Here is a 20,963-nt window from a genome sequence, read left to right on the forward strand (position 1 = left end):
AACGTGTTATTCCTCTTACCCAAGAAGCAGGCCTTCAAGACAATTCTTCTCCATAAGTCTCAAAGTATATCAGTAGCTAGGGGTCTCCACTTACCTGGGCTCCAGGGGCCCATTCTTTTTCCTCCCCATTCGGCCGTGGGTGGAACGCTCAGCGTCTCCCCTTCCAACCGCACAGGCATTGGTGGCAAAGGTCTGTTGGAACAGGCCAATCTGGAGACACCATTAAAGGGGTCCAGGAAGAGGGGGTGTCTGGGAGTCCAGCAGCCATAGCACCCTTCCCAATGGTGGCCCTGGCGGGATCGTAACATCTGATGTATGCCAGGGGATGGCCCCGCCTTATTTATTAAACAGTAGGTGCATTGCTTGATACCAGATACATACCCAATACCTTGGCCAAAAACTACTTACACCTGTAATCAATAAAAGTTCTAGCCTATTTCAACCCGATACTAGCCCTCGTCCTGGATCCCATTAATGGGATACTCCATTCCCCTAGAAGGACAGGCAGAGGCTTACAACATCCCCTCCAACCATGCCTAACCCACCAAAGTTGGGAGGAAGGCAAAACCCTCAGACAAGGCCAATTAACCTGACATAAAAATACCTCCTGGCCCCGAATAGGGGGAGCCTCCATAGCGAGGTCAAGCACCTAACAACTACTTATGGTAACAAGATGAAACCAAGTGTGGGTAGGAAAAAGGGGGGGGGGACACCGGTGGTGCCAGTGAAGGAGTGGGCCACCTTTTATTTTGATGGAGTGGACTGGAGTGAAGTCCTCTTTGGACCCCAGTCCACTGCGCCCACCACCCAAAAGACCACCTCTGGGCTCACCTGCAATTAGTCAATTTTCAGGCAGGCTGAATCCAAGTCCCTCAGCCGGTGAGAGAGTGGATTGGTCTCTTGCTAACCGGAGTTCCCGGCAAAGAGAAATTCCCTAGGGCTGAGGCATCAGAGGCCTGGCAGCAATGCCAGACCCCCAGAGGGGAATGAGCAGAACTCCCCGCTGCCTTTCCTCTTCCAATCTCCCTGGTAAGGTCCACCACACCACCCTGCAATCTGCTACTGGCAACAACAGTCTTGTTTTCAGTCAGTTATTTTACCATTTCCCTAAATCATTTATTAAAAGCACCACATTTAGGATTTAGTCCCGCCCAACACTAGCAAATTAAGTTAGGGTGAACCAACTGCTGCATTACAATATTGCAACCATTATAATGCTAGCAAAGTGCTGCCAGTATTTTCCATAAGTATTGCCAGTTGACAATAGCATCAGGGGCCAAGCTGGCAAGATGTGATGTGCAATGCAATGAACCTGTAATTTAGATTGCACTGGTATGAAAGGGAGGAAGATATCATGAGGGCTAAGTGCGTAAGTACAACACAGACTCATCACCAGCTTCTCACATTTTCCATTATTGCCAGTTAATCTCCTAAGCAGTTAGTGAACGAGACAGAATGAGCGCTTTTAGGAACATCAGTGTAGGGCAAGATGATCATCCAAATGTTAAGATCTGTTGCCTATAACTTCAGGAGCTAAAAGTCGGTCATTATGAAGGGGAATTGGAGTGGTGGGGGTGTGAAGAAAGGAAGACTGATGATTCCATGGTAAAAGACAAACCTAGAATTTGGAATACATAAACCTCCAGGATGCCTTGATTAGCCAAAAGCTACTTGCTGTGATCTAGGTCCACATTTCAACAGGAGCTCAGCTCTAGTTCACATTTTTAAACAACTATTCATGATTCATGCTTTATGTAAAAGTACATAGCATCTTCCACTGAAACGCTAAAATAAGGTGAGAAACCAAAGCTACTTCCAAACACGTTGCTCCCAGTGTTACCCAATCACTGGGCTTCTTTTGGCTATAAGAAGAATTGTGTTTAACTCTCCACACTGCTGGGTGTATGCACCCTTTTATGTATACATTCTGCTATGTCATATCCAGTGCTGAAGATGAGGAACAGGAAGGTCCAATTCACCTGAACAACCTTTTGAAGCAAAGCACACATTCACTATAATCTTTGCAGTAGACACCATTTCATTGCCCTACAAGGAACGGCTTGCATCTGGATCTGGCAAACTATAATTAAAATAATAATAATAATAATAATGACTGGGGAACCCTTTCCATGTCATTTCAGCAAGGTGGTTTATTGTGGCAACTGGAAAGATTTTTTCTTCTGATTTATTATTTAAATTGGTATTACAATGTAATAAAATAAAAAGAGCATATTAAAATAAAAAATTAAAAAGCATTTTAGTGCTATTTCCAACTAGATAAAATTAGCAGTTAACATTAAATAAAAGTTTTTAAAAATAACAAAATGCTAAAATGGTTATGGTGCTTGTGTGCTGAGCTGTTACTGGTTCAGCCACCGGCTATATAGCCAAGCCTCCTTCTAACTCCTGCCCTTCAAATATATGCATAGAAGAGTATCACTAATGGTACCTACACCAGGAGGATTGTACTATTCTTCTGGTAGGGAAAATACAGGATGACAATAACTGGACGATGCATCATATAAATGCTCTGTCCAAAGTGAGCAACCTAAATATTGCAATTCCATGCTAAATGCCTAGAATGGAAACACCTCAATCAGCTCAGAGAGACCCAAAGCTCTCAGTGTTGCCTGAGAACTGGATTCAGAACTACAGTGCCTTTGTTTAGTTTATTCTGCATCCAGGATTCAGGTTTGCAAAGACTCTGGAATTATCCATAAGAGAGCAAGAGAGGCAGGAGCAGCACAGAAGGACAGGGTGAAGGGTGAGAGAATTCCTGACTATGTCAGGAATAGTATCAAGGTACTCTGTATACGTCATGTTCACACACAAGTTCAGACACTTCCAGTGTTGAAGTGTCTTGCACCAGACACCAATCAAACAGTTCATCTGTGCCGTAGTGGAAAAAAATGGATAGGTTTGTTTTATTTGCAGCATGTCGACTGTAATTCTTTTGCATGCTATCTCTTGAACAAAGCTTGCACCACCTGAAATTCTGCATGTTCTCTCAGGAACTACAGCCAGCCCGTCTAGATCGATTATAATGGAAAGGACAAAGATATGGCCAAGGCCACCAAGCTAGATTTCTCTTTGGAAACTTGTCAGGAGAGTTTCTTGGGGAATACATATGAACAGAGCCAGAGACATTGATAAATTTCACTTCTGAACAATCAATAAAAATAAAAAAATTCCCTCCATCCTATTCAGGCTTCTGCTGTGGACACAAGGGCCATAATTACATTGTCAAAAATTCAAGTTACCCCAGCTGACTGAGACCTCCTTTAAAGCTGACATGTGATTGGCAGGCAGTTTATGGGGAGTGTGGTCTGATTGGCAGGGGAGCTGGGTAAAGCCAAAGGCAACAGTGCAATTTCCCCGTCTACTCCGACCACCCGAGCACAGGACTGCCGCTTGGAGAGAATTCTGGGAAAACCCTGAGTCATATTAACATATCAAAGGAAGAAGCTGACAGGCAGTTACTAAACAATCAGCATTCAGCCATTGCTATAGAATGCTTCCTTCCAAATTTTCTATTGGAAGGAAAATAAGAAATTAAATTACATTCAATCCTGTCTACTCAGACAGCTGATTTCTCTCCCCCTCAAAAGCCTGTTTGTTTAATGATTTAGATCTGCTCTAGCTATACACATTTATTTCAAAACTATAAAAATGTTGACAAGCACTCCAATTTGTTTTATACTACAAGCTAGGTTGATGCCATATTGGAACCAGGAAAATGTGTTTGTATTTGACATAAGCAGCATGAAGGCAGAAAAGTATGTGTTCTTTTTTTCATCTTACTTATAGAGGCTCAATTGCATTACGACTAAATGGTGGATTACACGCTTTGAGTGAAACTTAATTGTACCCATGCACTGGAACTGCGCCTCGGACAGGAGATGGGATGGCAAGCCCAATATTTCTTGCATCATTGCTGAAGGATTGAAACCAAAAGATGTTTCCAATAGAATGGGCAAGGCCACCCAGTTCTTCTCCCTTACTGACTCTTTTTGATCACCCGGTCTACTCTCTACAGCCATGGACATGACTAGAAATAGTCATTGGTGTTTCATGTGGATGTTCCTTCCGTCTGTCTTTTTATGGCACCTAGGTCAAATGCTCTGGAGACAAGGTCCTGTTGCCTTCCATACAAATGCTTCTCCTGCTAGCAACACAAGGGGAAGGCATTGGACACTAGTAAAATCCAAGCAGAAAGAAAATGCTGGCACTCCATAGTTCTGTCAGGTCATCAATCAGGAGAAGAAGCAAGACCAATAAAAAATGTTGCTCTGTATCTCCACCCCTCTGAAAGAGGTCCTCCTCTTCAGGGCTCCTTCCAATGCTGTTCAGACCTTGGGATGCAGGTCCCATGCGTTCCCTCTGCCTCCTGTACCATATCATGGTAGAAGGCTCGCGTTTGGAGCTGGCTAGCACCCTTTGGTTTTATTATCTATTTATTTACTTCTGGAAACATCAGGGTTCCCTTGAGAAGGCCAACACTGCCCTCGTGTTTCTCAGTGACCTCATTCTGTCAGCACTCACCACTTGAATTCATTATCAGCAAGAGTGATGTTTGAGACATCGCCAGCCACAGGAACAGTGTGGCATATTAAGCAGTTGCCTAGGCAATGTAAATTGAACAGCCTGACCTTGGTGGAAACGGAGACATCCCTCCAAGAATTTCGCTTGCGTCATTTGGGCCTTTCTTTTTTGTGATGCTCTTCAGAGTAAGCAGCGACCATATTGCACCTTCAAGCATTAATGTGTGTTGGTTGTATTTAATTAATGTATTTTGATATGCTGTAACCCGTCCTATGACCGTATCATGAAGGGCAGGATAGAAATTCTTAAATTAATGAATATAATATTTGGTATAGCTTATTATACAAAAGAGAAGGATAATGAGAGACAAACCTGGGCCATAGTGTTACTATGGTGCCTAGATGGAGCACAGTAATTCAGAACTCACTCTAGACACAATGCAAAGCAGTGTACTAGTACGAACATATCAGGGTTTTGCTAAAAAGAAGCTGTCTACCCAAACTGACTTTGCCATGTACGTATGCAAGGAAGGACTTAACTAATTGGGGAATAAAACATCGTTTTCAGAACCTAAATCACCTGTCTTGGCTCTATCCTAAGTAGAAAGTACATAGGAAGCTGCCTTATACTAAGTCAGACCACTGGAACTTGCCTGCATTACACAGGCTAGCAGCTGCTCTCCAGGATTTCAGGCAAGGAGTCTTCTGGAGCTGCTAGGAATGGAATCTGGGACCTTTTGCATGCAAAGCCATGTTCTACCACTGAACTCTGGCCCTTCCACTACAGGAAGCTGCCTTATCCTGAGAATAAGACCACCCCTACCTGGAGATGCTCTACCACAGCATTAGAGACGGTGCAAATAATTCCTACACCTTTTTAACTGAGAGTGGATGTTCAGGGCTGCTGCAATATTCCACAGTTCTCTTTAAGAGAGATTCGAGTGCAAGCTATTTTAATAAAATGGAAAATATGGGTTTTGTTAACACTGAGCATTTTTTACACATCTATCACACAATTGTGGCTAAAGCTCACCGTGCATAGAAAGGGTTCCGTTCCTCACAGCCAGAAATTTGGCCCCATATGGAAAGGATGCAGGAGAGTGCAAACTGCCCCGGAGGTGGAGTTGGGCTTTGCCACAGAAAGGCTGACCAGGAGAGCCAACCCGAAGTTCTCCTCCATCTGACACCAGAATGTAATGAGCATGGAGCTCTATTGGCCCAGGGCCAACAAACACAAGCCTGCCTCCTGAAAGAGAAACAGCATTAACAATAATTAAGAGTAGGAAGGTGTAGTCTCAGCAACATAGCAGATTATATAATCTCCCCACTATCCCCCTGCCCCAACAAAGAAGGCAAACATTACAGTGGTACCTCAGTTTTTGAACGTCTCCGTTGATGAACATTTCAGTTTTTGTACACCGTAAACCCAAAAGTAAATGCTTCAGTTTTCGAGCACGCCTCGGAAGTTGAACATGCCATGCGGCTTCCTCTGAGTGCAAGATCCTGATGCCTAAAGGTAAAGGGGCCCCTGACCATTAGGTCCAGTTGTGGCCGGCTCTGGGGTTGCAGTGCTCATCTCGCTTTATTGGCCGAGGGAGCCGGTGTACAGCTTCCGGGTCATGTGGCCAGCATGACTAAGGCGCTTCTGGCGAACCAGAGCAGTGCACGGAAACGCTGTTTACCTTTCCGCCAGAGCAGTACCTATTTATCTACTTGCACTTTGATGTGCTTTCGAACTGCTAGGTTGGCAGGAGCAGGGACCGAGCAACGGGAGCTCACCCCTTCGCAGGGATTCGAACCGCTGACCTTCTGATCGGCAAGCCCTAGGCTCTGTGGTTTAACCCACAGCGCCACCCGCATCCATCCTGAGGCCTAGATGTCAGCTATTTTCAGTTGTCAAACGTTTCAGAACTCGAACGGTCTTCCGGAACAGATTACGTTCAAAAACCAAAGTACCACTGTATCTCCAAAATGAAAAAAGCATGAAGCAGCTCTCACCAGGTCATTATGGGAGGGTTTTCAAAGACATGTTGGTAAAAAAAGAAGCTATCTGCACCAGCTCTGTCCACAATCCCCCTCACCTACAACACTGTGATAATCTGGTCTTTAAAAGTGAATTTTTACTTGTATTGGTTACGTCTTGCAGTTTATATTTAATAAAAACAACTACATTTTATTCCTTGTCCCACTCTCTACTATGCTTGCTTGCCTGCTTGCTTGCTTGCTTGCTTTATTTATTTATTTATTTATTTATTTATTTATTTATAAATAAATAAATAAATAACAAAATCCTGAACATAATAAACATAAATTTAAATACAAAGGCAAACTCTAACATACTTCGCTTTCAAACTTTTTCTTACCTGAAATTAGGACACTCATCGCTCCTGGGCCACTCATGTGTCCCACATCATCCTCTCACCCCCAAAAAAGTGGGGTGAGTGCATGGCACGAGAGCACAACACCAGCACTCTGGGCTCATCAGAGGGTCATGTTGGAGTGCTGGACCTTCAGCACTCTGGCATGACCCTGATCACGAGCGCCAGAATCTTTTGGTCCAGCGCTCAGGCACAAAGACTCACCCTAGAATACCGGACCAAAACATGGGACATCCGGGAATCAAACATAAACTGGGATTGGCTTCTGTGATTCCAGGATGTCCCGCTTAAAACAGGACAGTTGAAGGGTATGCAATATACATTGGGTAGTATACAAAACAGAAATGGAGATGTCATTGGACTCCCATTCCCATCAGTCCCTGGAAGCATGAACAATGGTAAGCGTCATGGAACTGCGGTTCCCTACATCTGAAGGGCCAAAGTTCCCCATCCCTGATATAAAAGATCTTTTCCACGAAGAGAAAATCTTCTACAAGGAGAAAGTTAACACCTTTCAAGAGAGCAAGTCTCTTCTGGAGCTTTGCAAAAATGGAACCAAAGATTTTTAGAGCCCTGATTTACATATGAAATAAGGAGAAAACCATATTTCTAAACAATTGTGTTGTTTTGATACTTCAGGGTAAGTCCTATTGAACTCAGTTGGGTTACTTCTGAGTAGACATGTATAGGATTCTGCTATTACTTTGTCAGATAATACAGTTTGCCAGATCCAGTAGCCTGAACGAGTTTTGTGACGTGCATAAATCTTCATACTGAATATGTGAGTACCTATTGTCAAAGAACAAAAGCAGCATTTTTGATCTCACTTTTAACTCCCGTTTCATCATTTGAGGCCGGTCAACTCCATATCAGATACTACAGGTTATACAGAGCCAAGTCATCATTTTACTGCACTGAAAAATAGCCAGACTGCTATTTCAGGTTAGACTTAAGTGTGTGTGTCCAATATGAACATGAATAATTGCAAGCAGATATGGACCTGGGCGGCACAGGTCAAATGCTTTATTTGCATTCTGAGGAGAATATTGTAGCCTATGTAAAATTAGAACAGAAAGCAAACCAATTAGACTACTGGAATATATGAGTGACCTTTTGGCCCAACTAAAAATGATATCCAGTGATATGCTGCTACTAATCTTTAAAGAGGCACAGTGGCGTAGCGTGGGTTGTCAGCACCCGGGGCAAGGCAAGTAATTTGCGCCCCCTAACCCGTGGAGCCAGGTAGGGGCAGAGAGCTGCGAGTGCGAGCACGCCCCCCAGATGTTGCGCCCAGTGCGGCCGGCCCCCCCTGCACCCCCCACGCTACGCCACTGAAGAGGCAACCAGCAATCCTTTTCCTTCAGTGAAGGTAAAAGTAAAGGGACCCCTGACCATTAGGTTCAGTCGCAGACGAATCTGGGGTTGCGGAGCTCATCTCGCTTTACTGGCTGAGGGAGCCAGCATACAGCTTCCCGGTCATGTGGCCAGCATGACTAAGACACTTCTGACGAACCAGAGCAGCACACGGAAACACCGTTTACCTTCCCGCCAAAGCGGTACCTATTTATTTACTTGCACTTGATGTGCTTTCGAATTGCTAAGTTGGCAGGAGCAGGAACCGAATAATGGGAGCTCACCCCGTCGTGGGGATTTGAACCGCCAACCTTCTGATCGGCCCAATCTCTGTGGTTTAACCCACAGCGCCACCCACGTCCCTTTTCCTTCAGTAGGTTGCAGTAAAATTCTTGTGTTCCTGGAGTAACTTTGCTTGAACTGTGTGAGCCAGTGTGAATCCTGGGCAGGTGGGAGGAAGGCTAAGGGAGAAAACATGTGAAAAACCCTATGCTGAACTGTTCATACCACTATGACTAAAACACAGTTTTTTAAGAAAAGAAAATTGAAAGTGTTTGAAGCTATATGGGGGGAAATAAGGAGCTCATACAACCATTGTCAATGTATGTGATAAATGCAAGCCTAAATCTACTTTTCAGGTGATGCTCGAAGTTCTATTCCACTTTAAAAGAAGGGAGCGCTGCCGTAAATTTTGTCTTTTTGAAAATCCAGCCACTTATTAAGAGCCAGAGTGCCAAATGAATAAACATAAGGAAAAAGGAAAAGAAATGACAGGGAAGGATTAAATTCAAACCCCTTGCCTGATTTAATTATAACTCTTTCAAAGTTTACAAGCATTTAGGTCCAACTGTGTCTTAACGGCTAGTTCTCTGAACCCATCCCTTCCTGCACTCTGTTAGTACAAAAAAGATATGCAGCTACTGCCTTAAAGGGTTGGTTTTTTCCTTGTTTTTAAGCTGCTGCTCATTCTTGCTTTCATAGCACTTGACCCCTCTTCTAAGAGCAGAAAAGAATGAATATTACTCAAGCAAGTGTTTGGCTCCAGCTTCTCTACTGTTTGTTCTGGCTCTCCAAGAAAGCAAGGAATATCTTACATATGACCTTAGGGTAATTCTGTAAAAATATCAATGAACTAGAGCAATGATGGCCTTCCTACCAAGCAAAATAAATACAATTATACCAAAAATAATCACTTCTATATAGTTACAAGAGAGACATTTCCCAACGCACTCTTCCCCTCATATGAGGAAGGTAAAGAGAAACATCTTGAGGCTGATTGATGCTTTGAGAAACCATCAAAATTACCAGTCATCTCAAATAAACTTTAGTCTCTACTCCCAGGCATTCCCCCTTTAAAAAAGAAAGAACTTGGTTGCTCCCAGGAGGAGGCTACGCTGCAAAAGTCTGTGAAATGGAAATGGAAATTGGCCAGGGAACATGCTAGCCTTGTAGGTATCGCACAAGGGGCCACTCAGCCATTCCTCCTTTCCTGGGGTTTTTTTGTTTTTATTTCTGCTGCTACATATCACTTGCGACTTTCTCCTGAACTGGCATCACTGTTAGATTGCATATTTCCATTGGACACGAGAGACTACACAAAGCCTCAGCTAGAGGTAGCAACCGTGTCCTTTTGCTGTACTCAAAATAAAGCAAAGTTAATGTTACCTAGGGGAGAGTCCCACAGAGGTAAAGGTAAAGAAAAACCAGAAAAGTCTATCTAACAATTAGCAAGACTTAAACCTTTTGAGATTTGCTCTTGTGCATAACGAAAAGAGAGGATGATTTCAGAAAGATTGGTGAGATTCCTGGGTGGGTGTTTGAGGCCAGTGATAGGAATTTCAAGGAAAGTAAAAAAAATAATGCAGATGAGAAATTCAGGACAAAAGGATGATGACATCAGTACCATACTTTTGTCATTAGCTATACTGGTCAGTCTAAATTTGTGGATTTATTACATGCACTATATAGCAATTTTTGCATTACATTTATCCAGCTTGCGTTAAACATATTTTTTCACCAACTGCAGATCCACAGCACACTAGGGATACCAATTCCAGTCCCAGTTAAGCAAGGCATTTAAACAGGTGCTGGATTTTTAATATGCAAGTGCTCCCATTAGAATTCATAGAACTCAATGTGTGCTTAAAGTCAAGCAGTGTATGAAAGCACTTTTCTGGATCAAAGCCTTCCTCCCACTCTGAGTTATACACAGGCAGATGCTTGAACACTCTCAGTCAGAAATCAACTCCCCAAACTGATGTCCATCTTTCTTGGCCATCTGCATGTGTGCCCATCTGTTCAGATGGCATGGGCTCCCTTGCAAGCTGCTTGGACTCCTTCCTGACAGTACCAGTGCCAAGCAAGGGTGATTTAATCAGCAGCTCGAATAAGGCATCTCTTCTGGAGGAAAACTGCGCCACATGAACAGAAATGAAACAGCATCGCGTTCGGTGTGGTTAGTCAAATGTGGCTCTGTGTGCCAAAGAAAACAAATGCCAGAGAGGAAGAAAGGTTATGACCATAACATGCAGGCATTTGTGCTTGCTCTGGAACAGCACGAATGGCAGTGGGTGTTCTGTATATTGGGGGGATGGGCTCCCTATATGTTACATAGATAATTTATTTGTATGGCCTTCAGAGAGATAAGAAACAGCAGTCCTGCAAAGGGTCATTGCAAGCAATCACTTCCTTGCCTCCCCAATTGTTTAAGCAGTTACTGAGGCAGCATCACTATTTGAATTCAAGAGACCCCCCAGTATTGGGAAACAGGTAAAAAGGTAAAGTAAGGTAGAAGACCCCTGGACAGTTAAGTCCAGTTGTATTCATCTCTGCTTTCAGGCTAGGGGAGCCGGTGTTTGTCTGCAGACAGCTTTCCGGGTCATGTGGCCAGCATGACTAAACCACTTCTGGTGCAACGGAACACCGTGACAGAAGCCATAGTACACGGAAACGCCATTTACCTTCCCGCCGGAGTGGTACCTATTTATCTACTTGCGCTGGTATGCTTTCGAACTGTTAGGTTGGCAGGAGCTGGGACAGAGCAACGGGAACTCACCCTGTTGCACAGATTCAAACCGCTGACCTTCCAGTTGGCAAGCCCAAGAGACTCGGTGGTTTAGACCACAGCGCATTATGGTGACATCTGATCTGTAGAGGTCCAGGACTATTTCTAATTTCAACTGAAACGTTAAAGCTAAAACAACCTGGCTGCTTATTATACACAGAACCTGCTCTGCAACTTTCTCTGCAGCAGCTGCTATGGGAAGAAGTGATTAATCAGTGTCCATATTTGAAAAGCCAATACAATAAACCGATTGGCTAATGAAGGCACTACATTTCAAGATCTGGAGGAATGAAATGCAGGGATGTTAAGAAATGAGGTGAATTAAGGCAACCATCAATCCACACTTCCCATGCGTGGAGTGGCTTGCCTGGCAAAGGTGGTATCTAAGAATCTGCATAGAACGTCTAGCACAACAAAGCTGTAATTGTTTTGGAGGGTTCCTAGAAAATTCAAGGGCTTTAATATTCAGAGAGTTGGCTCACACATGCATGTTCATTATCTGATGACTGCAGCATCAAGTGACAATTTGCACATGCAGACAGACCTGTCATGTTGTCTCAACCACATAGTTTACCCATTCCACGGCCAGTCATTGGGTTATGTAACAAAGCAATGAGAAATCAAGCAATCACACCAAGGCTCTTATTAAACTCCACCTGTGCCACTTCTTACATTGTACAAGTAGAGGAAATGTACTGATCAACCATTTTGCTAAAGCTTTGCAGAAGTGGAATGCAATTTCTTTTGTTAATAGAGCTAGGATTAACTTTCACTGAGGCACCAGAGAAGCCTGGGATGAATCTTAGCAGCTGCCAAAGATGCATATAATCAACTTTGTTGGCTAATAAGAGCTGTAGGAATCTCATGCGCAAGCTGTTGCCTCCTCCTTGGCAGGTCTAGAAATAGATGTGTGCATCCTGTACTGAGTCACAAATCAGAATTTACAAAGATCAAAGGTACTGAAAATCAATCAACTGATATTTGATGGGATTTTCTTCCTATTCCAACTGAATTCCATCTGAATAGCAAACAGGTATTTCCCCTTTGTACATAGCTTTTCCAAGACTACGACAATCCTAGATACAACATATAAACAGAAGGTAAAGAAGTTTCCTTCTTTAATAATAAAAACCACACACACACAGACATATATACTGAAGTAGACTGCCCATTACTTGGTGGAATTTATTTGGTGTTTTTTTAAAAAAAAAAAATACAACATGGTCATTGCTAGAATCATTCTGACGGTATTTAAATTATAGCATTTTTTATGATAAAAACCAAATACTAACTAAAAACTGAATGCATAATTATATCTGAAAAGGTTTGAGCAAAACTAAAAAATGGATTAGATAAACGGGAACTACATTCAGGCAATGCAGTATAAAAATAATGAAGATGTCTAGTCAGTGAAAGCATTTATTTTTTAAGTCAAGCTACTGGCTTCACATGGACCACATGTCAGTTCATACCCATGCACCTTTATATTGAGCAGATTTTTAAAAAACAATAATAATGGGATTGTGGTGGGATCAGGACAAACCTGCCTCTGACTTAGATACAGAACTTGAAACTTTACTTTAAAAGGATTGCCAGCAAATACTGGAAGAAAACAAAACAACAGCACTTTGATCTCCAGATGCCAGCAGATAAAACTTTTTTGTAGAATTAAGCCTCATTAGCTTCTAACATCTTCAGATGAAGATGATGAGAATTGCTCTGTGGAAAAATTGGAAATCAATAGGTATAAAACTGAAGAATTAAAATGCTACCTTCAAAGCCCTGTCCCCTATCTAAACCTTTTTTTCTGTGTCTTTTCCCACACTCTGTTGATAGAACTATCTTTCAACGAAACAGAAGGAATTTCTTCACAGCACTCTGCCTTAACAGGGCTCCTCCTTCAGGTGAAAAACACCAACTTTTGTTTTTCTAACAAAAGTTACAACACCATAAATGAGACACAGTGAGAACCTCTGAAACAGTGTGTGACGTGTGCGCATGTATGCGCACACATGCACAAGTTTGCATGTGGTGCCGTGGTGTAAACCACTGAGCCTAGGGCTTGCTGGTCGGAAGGCCGGTGGTTCGAATCCCCGCGATTGGGTGAGCTCCTGTTGCTCAGTCCCAGCTCCTGCCAACCTAGCAGTTCGAAAGCATGCCAAAGTGCAAGTAAATAAATAGGTACCACTCCGGCCAGCTTCTACAGGACATTAAATTGATGGAATGCCTACCCCACCCTTCCTCCAACGTATGCGTGGTTCTCCCCTCCCCCATTTTATCTTATCACCCCTGCAAGGCAGGTTAGGCTGGAGAGAACAGCTAGCCTAAGGTCACCCAGTAAGTTTCGTGACTGAGTGACTATTTGAATTGGGCTCTCCCTGGTCTTGCTCCAACCTTTTAATTATGCCGGCATGCAGCAATGCAGAGCAACGCAGAGTTTCCTCACCTTCCAGATACGTTTTAGAACACACACACACCATCGTTGCCTTTTTACACAGCACACGTTGCTGGACTTGTGTGAACTGGAGCTGTTCTCTGAGAAGCACAACCAGGTCCAATGAGAAATGCAACAGTTCATATAAAACCAGCTCCTTCCGCTCAGACTTAGGGAACATCATTACAGCCAGGAGCACAGACAGCAAGAGCTTGTGTATGTGCTCGGGTGCAACACCTTTGCTCCTCTGTGGCTTCTCCCACCTCAAGGCATAACACACAGTGGAGTGGGCTTATTGGTTTGTTTCTGTTTTACTGTGTATTTTGTGTTCTCATTTTGTATTTTTATGCTGTGATTGTTGGACAAAGGGCGGTATACAAATTTAATACAGGAGGAGGAGGAGGAGGAGGAAGAGGAGGACCCCAGCAAGTGCTAAAGGCCCCCAAAGAGCCTGTGCTCACTCTGACTGCTTGGACTCCCGATTATTCTTTAAACATTTCTCCCATGATGGCACCAACTCACTTTCTCTCTCCCACCTTCTCCTTTTCCCACTGGATTTGCTTCTCCCTCGCCCACTGCTAGCCCCTGTTCTCTACTGCCACTATGCCAAAGTCCATTGCAATTGAAAAAAACCACACATTCTTCCCCATGCTTCCATTCCCCTTTGCTTGCCTGCTCCTATTTTACATTGGGATGCAGGTGGCTCTGTGGTCTAAACCACAGATCCTAGGGCTTGCTGATCAGAAGGTCAGTGGTTTGAATCCCTGTGACGGGGTGAGCTCCCGTTGCTCAGTCCCTGCTCCTGCCAACCTAGCTGTTCGAAAGCACATCAAAGTGCAAGTAGATAAATAGGTACCGCTCAGTGGGAAGGTAAACAGAGTTTCCGTGTGCTCCTCTGGTTTCACCAGAAGCGGCTTAGTCATGCTGGCCACATGACCTCGAAGCTGTCTGCGGACAAACGCTGGCTCCCTCGGCCAGTAAAGCGAGATGAGCGCTGCAACCCCAGAGTTGTCCACAACTGGACCTAACGGTCAGGGGCACCTTTACCTTTACCTATTTTAGATTAGAACATCATGCATGTAGATGGTGGTAAGCCACCGTAATAGTAGCATTAAACGATTCTATAAACACATTGTCTTGGATCTTAAAATAAGTGTAACTTAAGGAAATTCCTGGAAGAAGGCTTCCTTTCCCTTTCATTCCTTTCCTTTGCCCAGGGCCACGTTGGTCAGAAAGGCCCCTTAGCCCCCTAGAGAAGCTTTTCAGGGGTGGCATGGAGAAGAGAGGAAACTTTCCTCACATGAATTTCCTTAAGTTTATTTATTTTAGCTTTCAAGCTACTGGCATTCTGACACGCAGGCCTCAGCAGTGGAAGCTGCAAGGGGCAACATGAATTCTCCACATTCGTCTGCAGCAGTAGCAGCTTATTAGTGAGGCCATTGCTGTTGTTACTCTTTCATGTGCAGGTGTATAGTGAAACAAAGCAGAAAAGTATCTTGCCCCTCAAGCAGCGCTGAAGAATTCCACATACATAAAATAAGAGGTTTAAGTGTTAATAAAGGAACAGAATAAAGCAAATGAATAGATGCAATTTCCTTCCCGTGGGGGGGGGGGCGGGATAGGAGAGGACGAAATTTGCTCAGACCTTTGACATGAAGCAAGTTAAGGATGCTTGTGCTTGTATCCAAGAACAAAGTCTGGCCTCTTTCTACTGTGACATTATCGCCATCTTGTGGTTGGTGCCCAGTAAGCCAGCTGATGTTCTTTGACCAGAATCCACAAAATTTAAGAGGGAGGGTGCTCTAAAAATGAAACAGAAAGCAAAAAAGGTTAGCAATACAAACTTTTTTGGGGGGAGGGGGACATGTTCAGCTAGGCAGATCATGGAATCTTTCTTTGGCATGTCCTCCAGGTGATGCAGTCATAAAGTCAAGACCAAGGGAAGAAATACGAGCGTAAGATTCTTAATCTCAAGGTTGTGGGTTTGTGCCCCACGTTGGGCGAAAGCAGTGCTTTTTTCTAGGGGTACTCAAGGGTACACAGTGCTGGCACCTTTTTTATAGAAGGAAAGCACTGGGCAAAAGATTCCTATGAATCCCGTCCAACTCTACAGTTCTATGATTCTATGGTATTCTTTTGCAGAAGACAGAAGTATGAACTGCAGGTATAGCAAAACAGCTCAAGGATCAGCCAAACTGACATCTCGTCAGAGCACCCAGGAAAAGCCAACTATCATCCCTGAGAAAACCAGGAAACAGAAAGAAGGAGTTGGAGACTGAGATGCCACCCCATGCCTCAGTTCATAAATCAGCTCCTTCAGCTCCTCTCCTCCCTCATATTCAGAGGAACTAGATATTATCCATAGGTGGGGGGGGTGTTAATTTTTTGTTGTGGTTTTGTTTTCAAAATCAGGATCTTAAAAGACAAACACAAATGGCCTAAATTTATTTTATGGTTTGATTTTAGAGAATTTGGTTGATTTTATGGCTGTTATGAACTGATTTGGGGACACTAGTCGAAAAGCAGAATACAAATCTGGTAAAAAAAGCTCTGAAATATACTTTGCAACCCTTGCCCATACTCTAGAAACATTCTGTTAAGTCTGCTGCAAGGCCCTCTGTGTGGGAATGCCATTGAAAACAAACCAGAAAGAGCAACATGTACAAGGCTCATGTCCCTACCGGGCCAAGGGGCAACTTGCACAACACCAATTTGAGTCCAGCTATTATGGTTGCCTGTAAATGTCTAAGCCCAGTTCAAAGCGTTGATGCTTAAGTTCAAAGATCTAAATGTCTTCTACTATAATACTTCCCATTCTTTCAAATCTGCTGACAGGACTCTGCTCCAGATTTCAACCTTCACCTACATTAAGTGGTCCATGTATTTATCCTCCATCCCTAAGCTAATGTTGTGAACCCATTGCATCCCATTTGCACACTAATCTGTAGGGGTTTTTGTTGTTGTTGTTGTTCTGCATATTTTATCACAAAATATGCTGTTTAATTATGCATTTTATCCCAATGTATGAATTTCTAAGTGCATTTCACCCACACATAAATATGGTTTTTGAAACAGGAACTGTATCACCGAATTCAAAGAAGTGAGAAATCAGGAGGATTAATATATTCCAAAACACACATTAGTCTAGGAGGTGCAAAGCTGTATCCATTCACATCAGAATTTACTGAAACAGAAATGCATAAATGCTCCTAACAAGAGTAAGGAGCAGTGACTTCTTTGCCCTGGTGGATGCAATATTGGACACATTCCCAACTCCTTCATCACTGCAGGAGTCTGCTCTGCCCTACATTCCACTCTCTTCAAATTCCAGTTTAACAGGGAGAATTTCTAAAATTAATTTCAGCATGCAGTTTGCTGCAGCTTTCATTTGACATGAAGCAAATGTTACTGATGTGTACAGACATTTTGACAAAACATTTGATAAAACAAGGTGTACAGACAATTTGATAAAACATTTGAGTTATTTGACTGTATGGATAAATTGTATAAAGATTGCTTTGGTGCTCTTGTGACACTCAAGTGAAGTGATAAACACACAACACAAATATGTATATACAATACCATTCTTCTGAGATGTAGCAAGTGCCGCAGGAGACAAAATCGGGATTCAAGATGACCTTAGCAGATTGGCGAACTGGGCCCAAGCTAACAAAATGAATTTCAATAGGCCAAATGCCTGGTTCTACATGCAGGCAGGAAGAACCAGATGCACAAATATAAGATGGCGGGGGCACATGGCTTGCCAGTAACGCATGTGAAAGTGATCTAGGGGTCTTAGAAGACCACAAGCTTAACAGGAGTCATCACTGTGATGCACCTGCAAAAAAGCTAATGCTACTCTAGGCTGCATCTACAGAAGTATTATTATAATTTTTATTTACATCTGTATACTTCCCATTACCTAAAGATAACAGGGTGGTTCACAACATAAAAATACGGAATTTAGTATAGTAGACTGTCAAAAGTCATAGGCCTGTTCTATTCTGCCTCAGTCAAACCACACCTGGAGTCCTGTGTCCAGTTCTGGGCACCTCTGTTTAAGCAGGATATTGACAAGCTTGAAGGTGTGCAAAGGAGAGCAACCAAGATGATTAAGGGTCTGGAAACCAAGCCTTATGAGGAACGGTTGGGGGAGCTGGGTATGTTCAGCCTGGATAAGAGGAGGCTGAGAGTAGATATGATAGCCATCTTCAAATATCTCAAGGGCTGTCACTTTCTGTTCAGCAGAGACAAAAATGGGCTAAGTAGGGAGAAGCTAAACTAGGAGAAGCCACAACTGAGAAGCATAAAGTCTGCAAATCATCTTCAAAATTCCATTGTGGATGATTTGGAAAAGTTTGAGAACATCACCTAACAATTACTAGTTACTAAGTAACATGTAATCCTATTTCTTTCTAGTGTTCAGTAAAATACTGAATGAAGGGGTGCTTTTGTTTATCCTAAATATTACTGAGAATTGGATTCAACTTATGATTCCTGTTGGTTATTTCTGCCCCCCCCCTTCCTGCCCCCACACACCAGAATTGGATTGGGATGGTGGGGTGAACCCCTATAGCAGCACATGGGGAAATTGCCAGTAAATGCAGCAAAACATCAGCACTCATCAGCTCAGTCCCCTCCCAGCCCCCTCCCACCAACCTGCATGTTTATAAAACCCACCAAGTGATAGCAAACTTCCAAGCTAACGTAAATGAAATGAAAGTAGTTGCTTGGTCCAAGCAGCAATTGTTGCCACATACAACAGGACTGAAAGTCATCACCACCCAGATTGTGTCTAAATCAAGAAGCCCTATTCCCTGTTTCCCCAGAGAATTGATATAAATAAGATGGGAGGAGTCACGATACAACTGGTTGATTAAAAACCCTATAGGGTCAGGCAAAGCTACGTTAAGTCCACCATCTCTGTGGGATGCTTTTGGGAATGGACATGGAGTGGAGATTTTTATGCAAGTCTGAGACTTCATACACGCACAGCTGAAGCAAGCATGAAGAGGGGGCAAAAAGCAGCTGTGAACCCACAGAACTACACTTGTGGAAGAAGTGTGGAAGAGGGTCCTGCCTATACGAGACGGAGACAGCTGAACTCAACAAGGGCGAGGTACGTATCTGTCATCAACCTCAGTAACACTGTCCAAAGGCAACAGGTGCAAGGCAGAAAATTGCTCAGTAGCCAAAGCCTGGTATGTCTCTAGGCCATTTGCATTCCCAATATTTGGAGGGCATCTCATTAGTAGATTAACAGGTGTGAAAAATAAGAAAATAGGTGCCATTCCTGGAATATTGCTGACTGAACTAATTGTTTCATGTGGCTTCACGATATGACCTGGGGAACACTGGTTAAAAATATCAGCTCAGACATGCCTAAGGAAATGAACACCAGCCCAGCCTAGGAGGGACCCTCCATTTAAAAAACTTAAAATAGTAAAGACCCTACACTCAGTATAGATGCAAGGACTGATGGAGTAGATGTCATAGAGCAGGGGTCGGCAAAGTTTACCTCGCAAGGGCCGGTTCACTCCAGCAGAGATTCCTCCGTGGGCTGGATTGCGTGTGCGCATGAATGCATGTGCCTGCGATTTCTGGCATCTGTGCAGACACAATTTCTGGTGCCAACAGAAGTGAGTCCCCACACCATGCTGGTTTAGTGCAATGTGCGGGGACTTGCAGAGCAGGCGGCTCAGTTCAGGGGTGGCTCGGGGGGCAGTTAAATGACCCCCGTGGGCCGCTTGCAGCCCATGGGCCTTAAGTTGCCGACCCCTGTCATAGAGCATATGGAACATTACAGATGTCCTGTGCTATTTATTTGTCAGCATAACGTTTCCTGCAAACCCTAATTCTTTATGGCGAAAGAGCATTGCTTTGTCTCCATTTTGCAGATGTAAACCTTTCTGACAGCGTACACAGGAAACCATCTTTCACACATCCACACAACTGAAATCAATAGGATCTTGAACCTGTGTAGAGTGATATGCAACCTTATTGAATAAAAATAATAAAGAAACTCTTTTAGCTCCTCCAACTAGCGCCACACTTGCTGGACCATCTTTATAGTTTAGGCTACACAAGTTTTTTGAAGCACACTATTTTCCCCTGTAATTAGCTGTGGTCCACAGCAGGAGGGACAAATCTTTAAGTAATATATATATTACTACTCCCTCGCCCAGCCTTGCAAGCGCAAACAAGTGAAACTATGGAACATTAAAACCAAATCACAGAGACTGACATAACACAACACAGCCTCCCTGCCGTCCCTGTTGCACTGACAGATTGCCATTTAACTAGCAAGCATGGAGCAAGTGTCCCTGTTCCCAGTCACCAGTGAGGGACAAGGTTAACATTTTAAGTGATGGAATGCAGTGTATATATTTCCCCATGCCAGAGACCCAGGACTCCAGCTCCACCTTTCAGAACACTTAATTTCAGTGATGGAATACACGGTGCGTACTTTCCAGGCTGTGAACTCTTGACAGCTCCTCAGATTAATACACCAGAGAGATTTGCTTTCCCCTAGCCCTCCCCTTACCCACCTGAAGGGAAGCAAAATCACATCTTCAGAGATGTCAAAAGAGGGAGGAGGGGCTGGAATTGGCTTCATTTTTGTTGCCAAGTTGCCTTTTTTCAAGGAATGTATTCACAGCCATCTGCTCCAATTCTTCCTAGAGGAGTGGCCACCACCACATTCTTGCAACAATAGAAATTATTATTTCCTTAAGGACACAAAAATATTTACAGAAACAAACAAAAGTTGATTATCTTTAGCTCTTAGGGAAATGTTTTTTGAAAAAGCGATTTCCTAGTGAAGAAGCAATTAGGAAGGCGAACAGAACCATAATTTAAAAAGACGAAGCAATTCCTGCGTCAACCTCCCACACTCTCCAAGTACGTCTGTATACCTTTGGGCTTGTTAACAGAAAATATAAGCAACAGATACATTACAGACAAAATATGCTTATGTCTTTCAGTGCTCTGATCTATAAAGGATGCTCACCAGGAGCAGCAAGGCTGCTAGCGAATCCTTCCAAAATTATTTGGAGCAGGCAGTTTGTAAAAAGCATTGCCATAGTCATCACTATCTCAAACATTGTTTTAAAGCTGGCTTGGGCATCTTGTTCTGTGCTCAATTTGATGTTCTGCTTGGCCTTGTGCTCAAGAATTTTCTGTTCCGTGCAGTC

At 43.3% G+C, this 20,963-nt stretch overlaps 1 protein-coding gene across 3 annotated transcripts in view; it reads right to left on the reverse strand.

Annotated features, from left to right (window-relative positions):
- The window catches only part of PKHD1 (PKHD1 ciliary IPT domain containing fibrocystin/polyductin), a 239,609-nt gene that overhangs the window by 127,648 nt on the left and 90,998 nt on the right, over positions 1-20,963 (reverse strand). For all 3 annotated transcript variants that reach the window (XM_080997326.1, XM_080997327.1, XM_080997328.1), the window contains 2 exons: positions 15,416-15,572; positions 5,575-5,787 (listed from right to left, as the gene is read on the reverse strand). In XM_080997326.1, coding sequence (XP_080853452.1) covers positions 5,575-5,787; positions 15,416-15,572 — 370 coding nt within the window. The remainder of the gene's footprint in view (positions 1-5,574; positions 5,788-15,415; positions 15,573-20,963) is intronic.

Source organism: Podarcis pityusensis (genome assembly GCF_964106645.2).
Source record: "Podarcis pityusensis genome assembly, chromosome: 3".
NCBI classification, from domain to species: Eukaryota; Metazoa; Chordata; class Lepidosauria; order Squamata; family Lacertidae; genus Podarcis; species Podarcis pityusensis.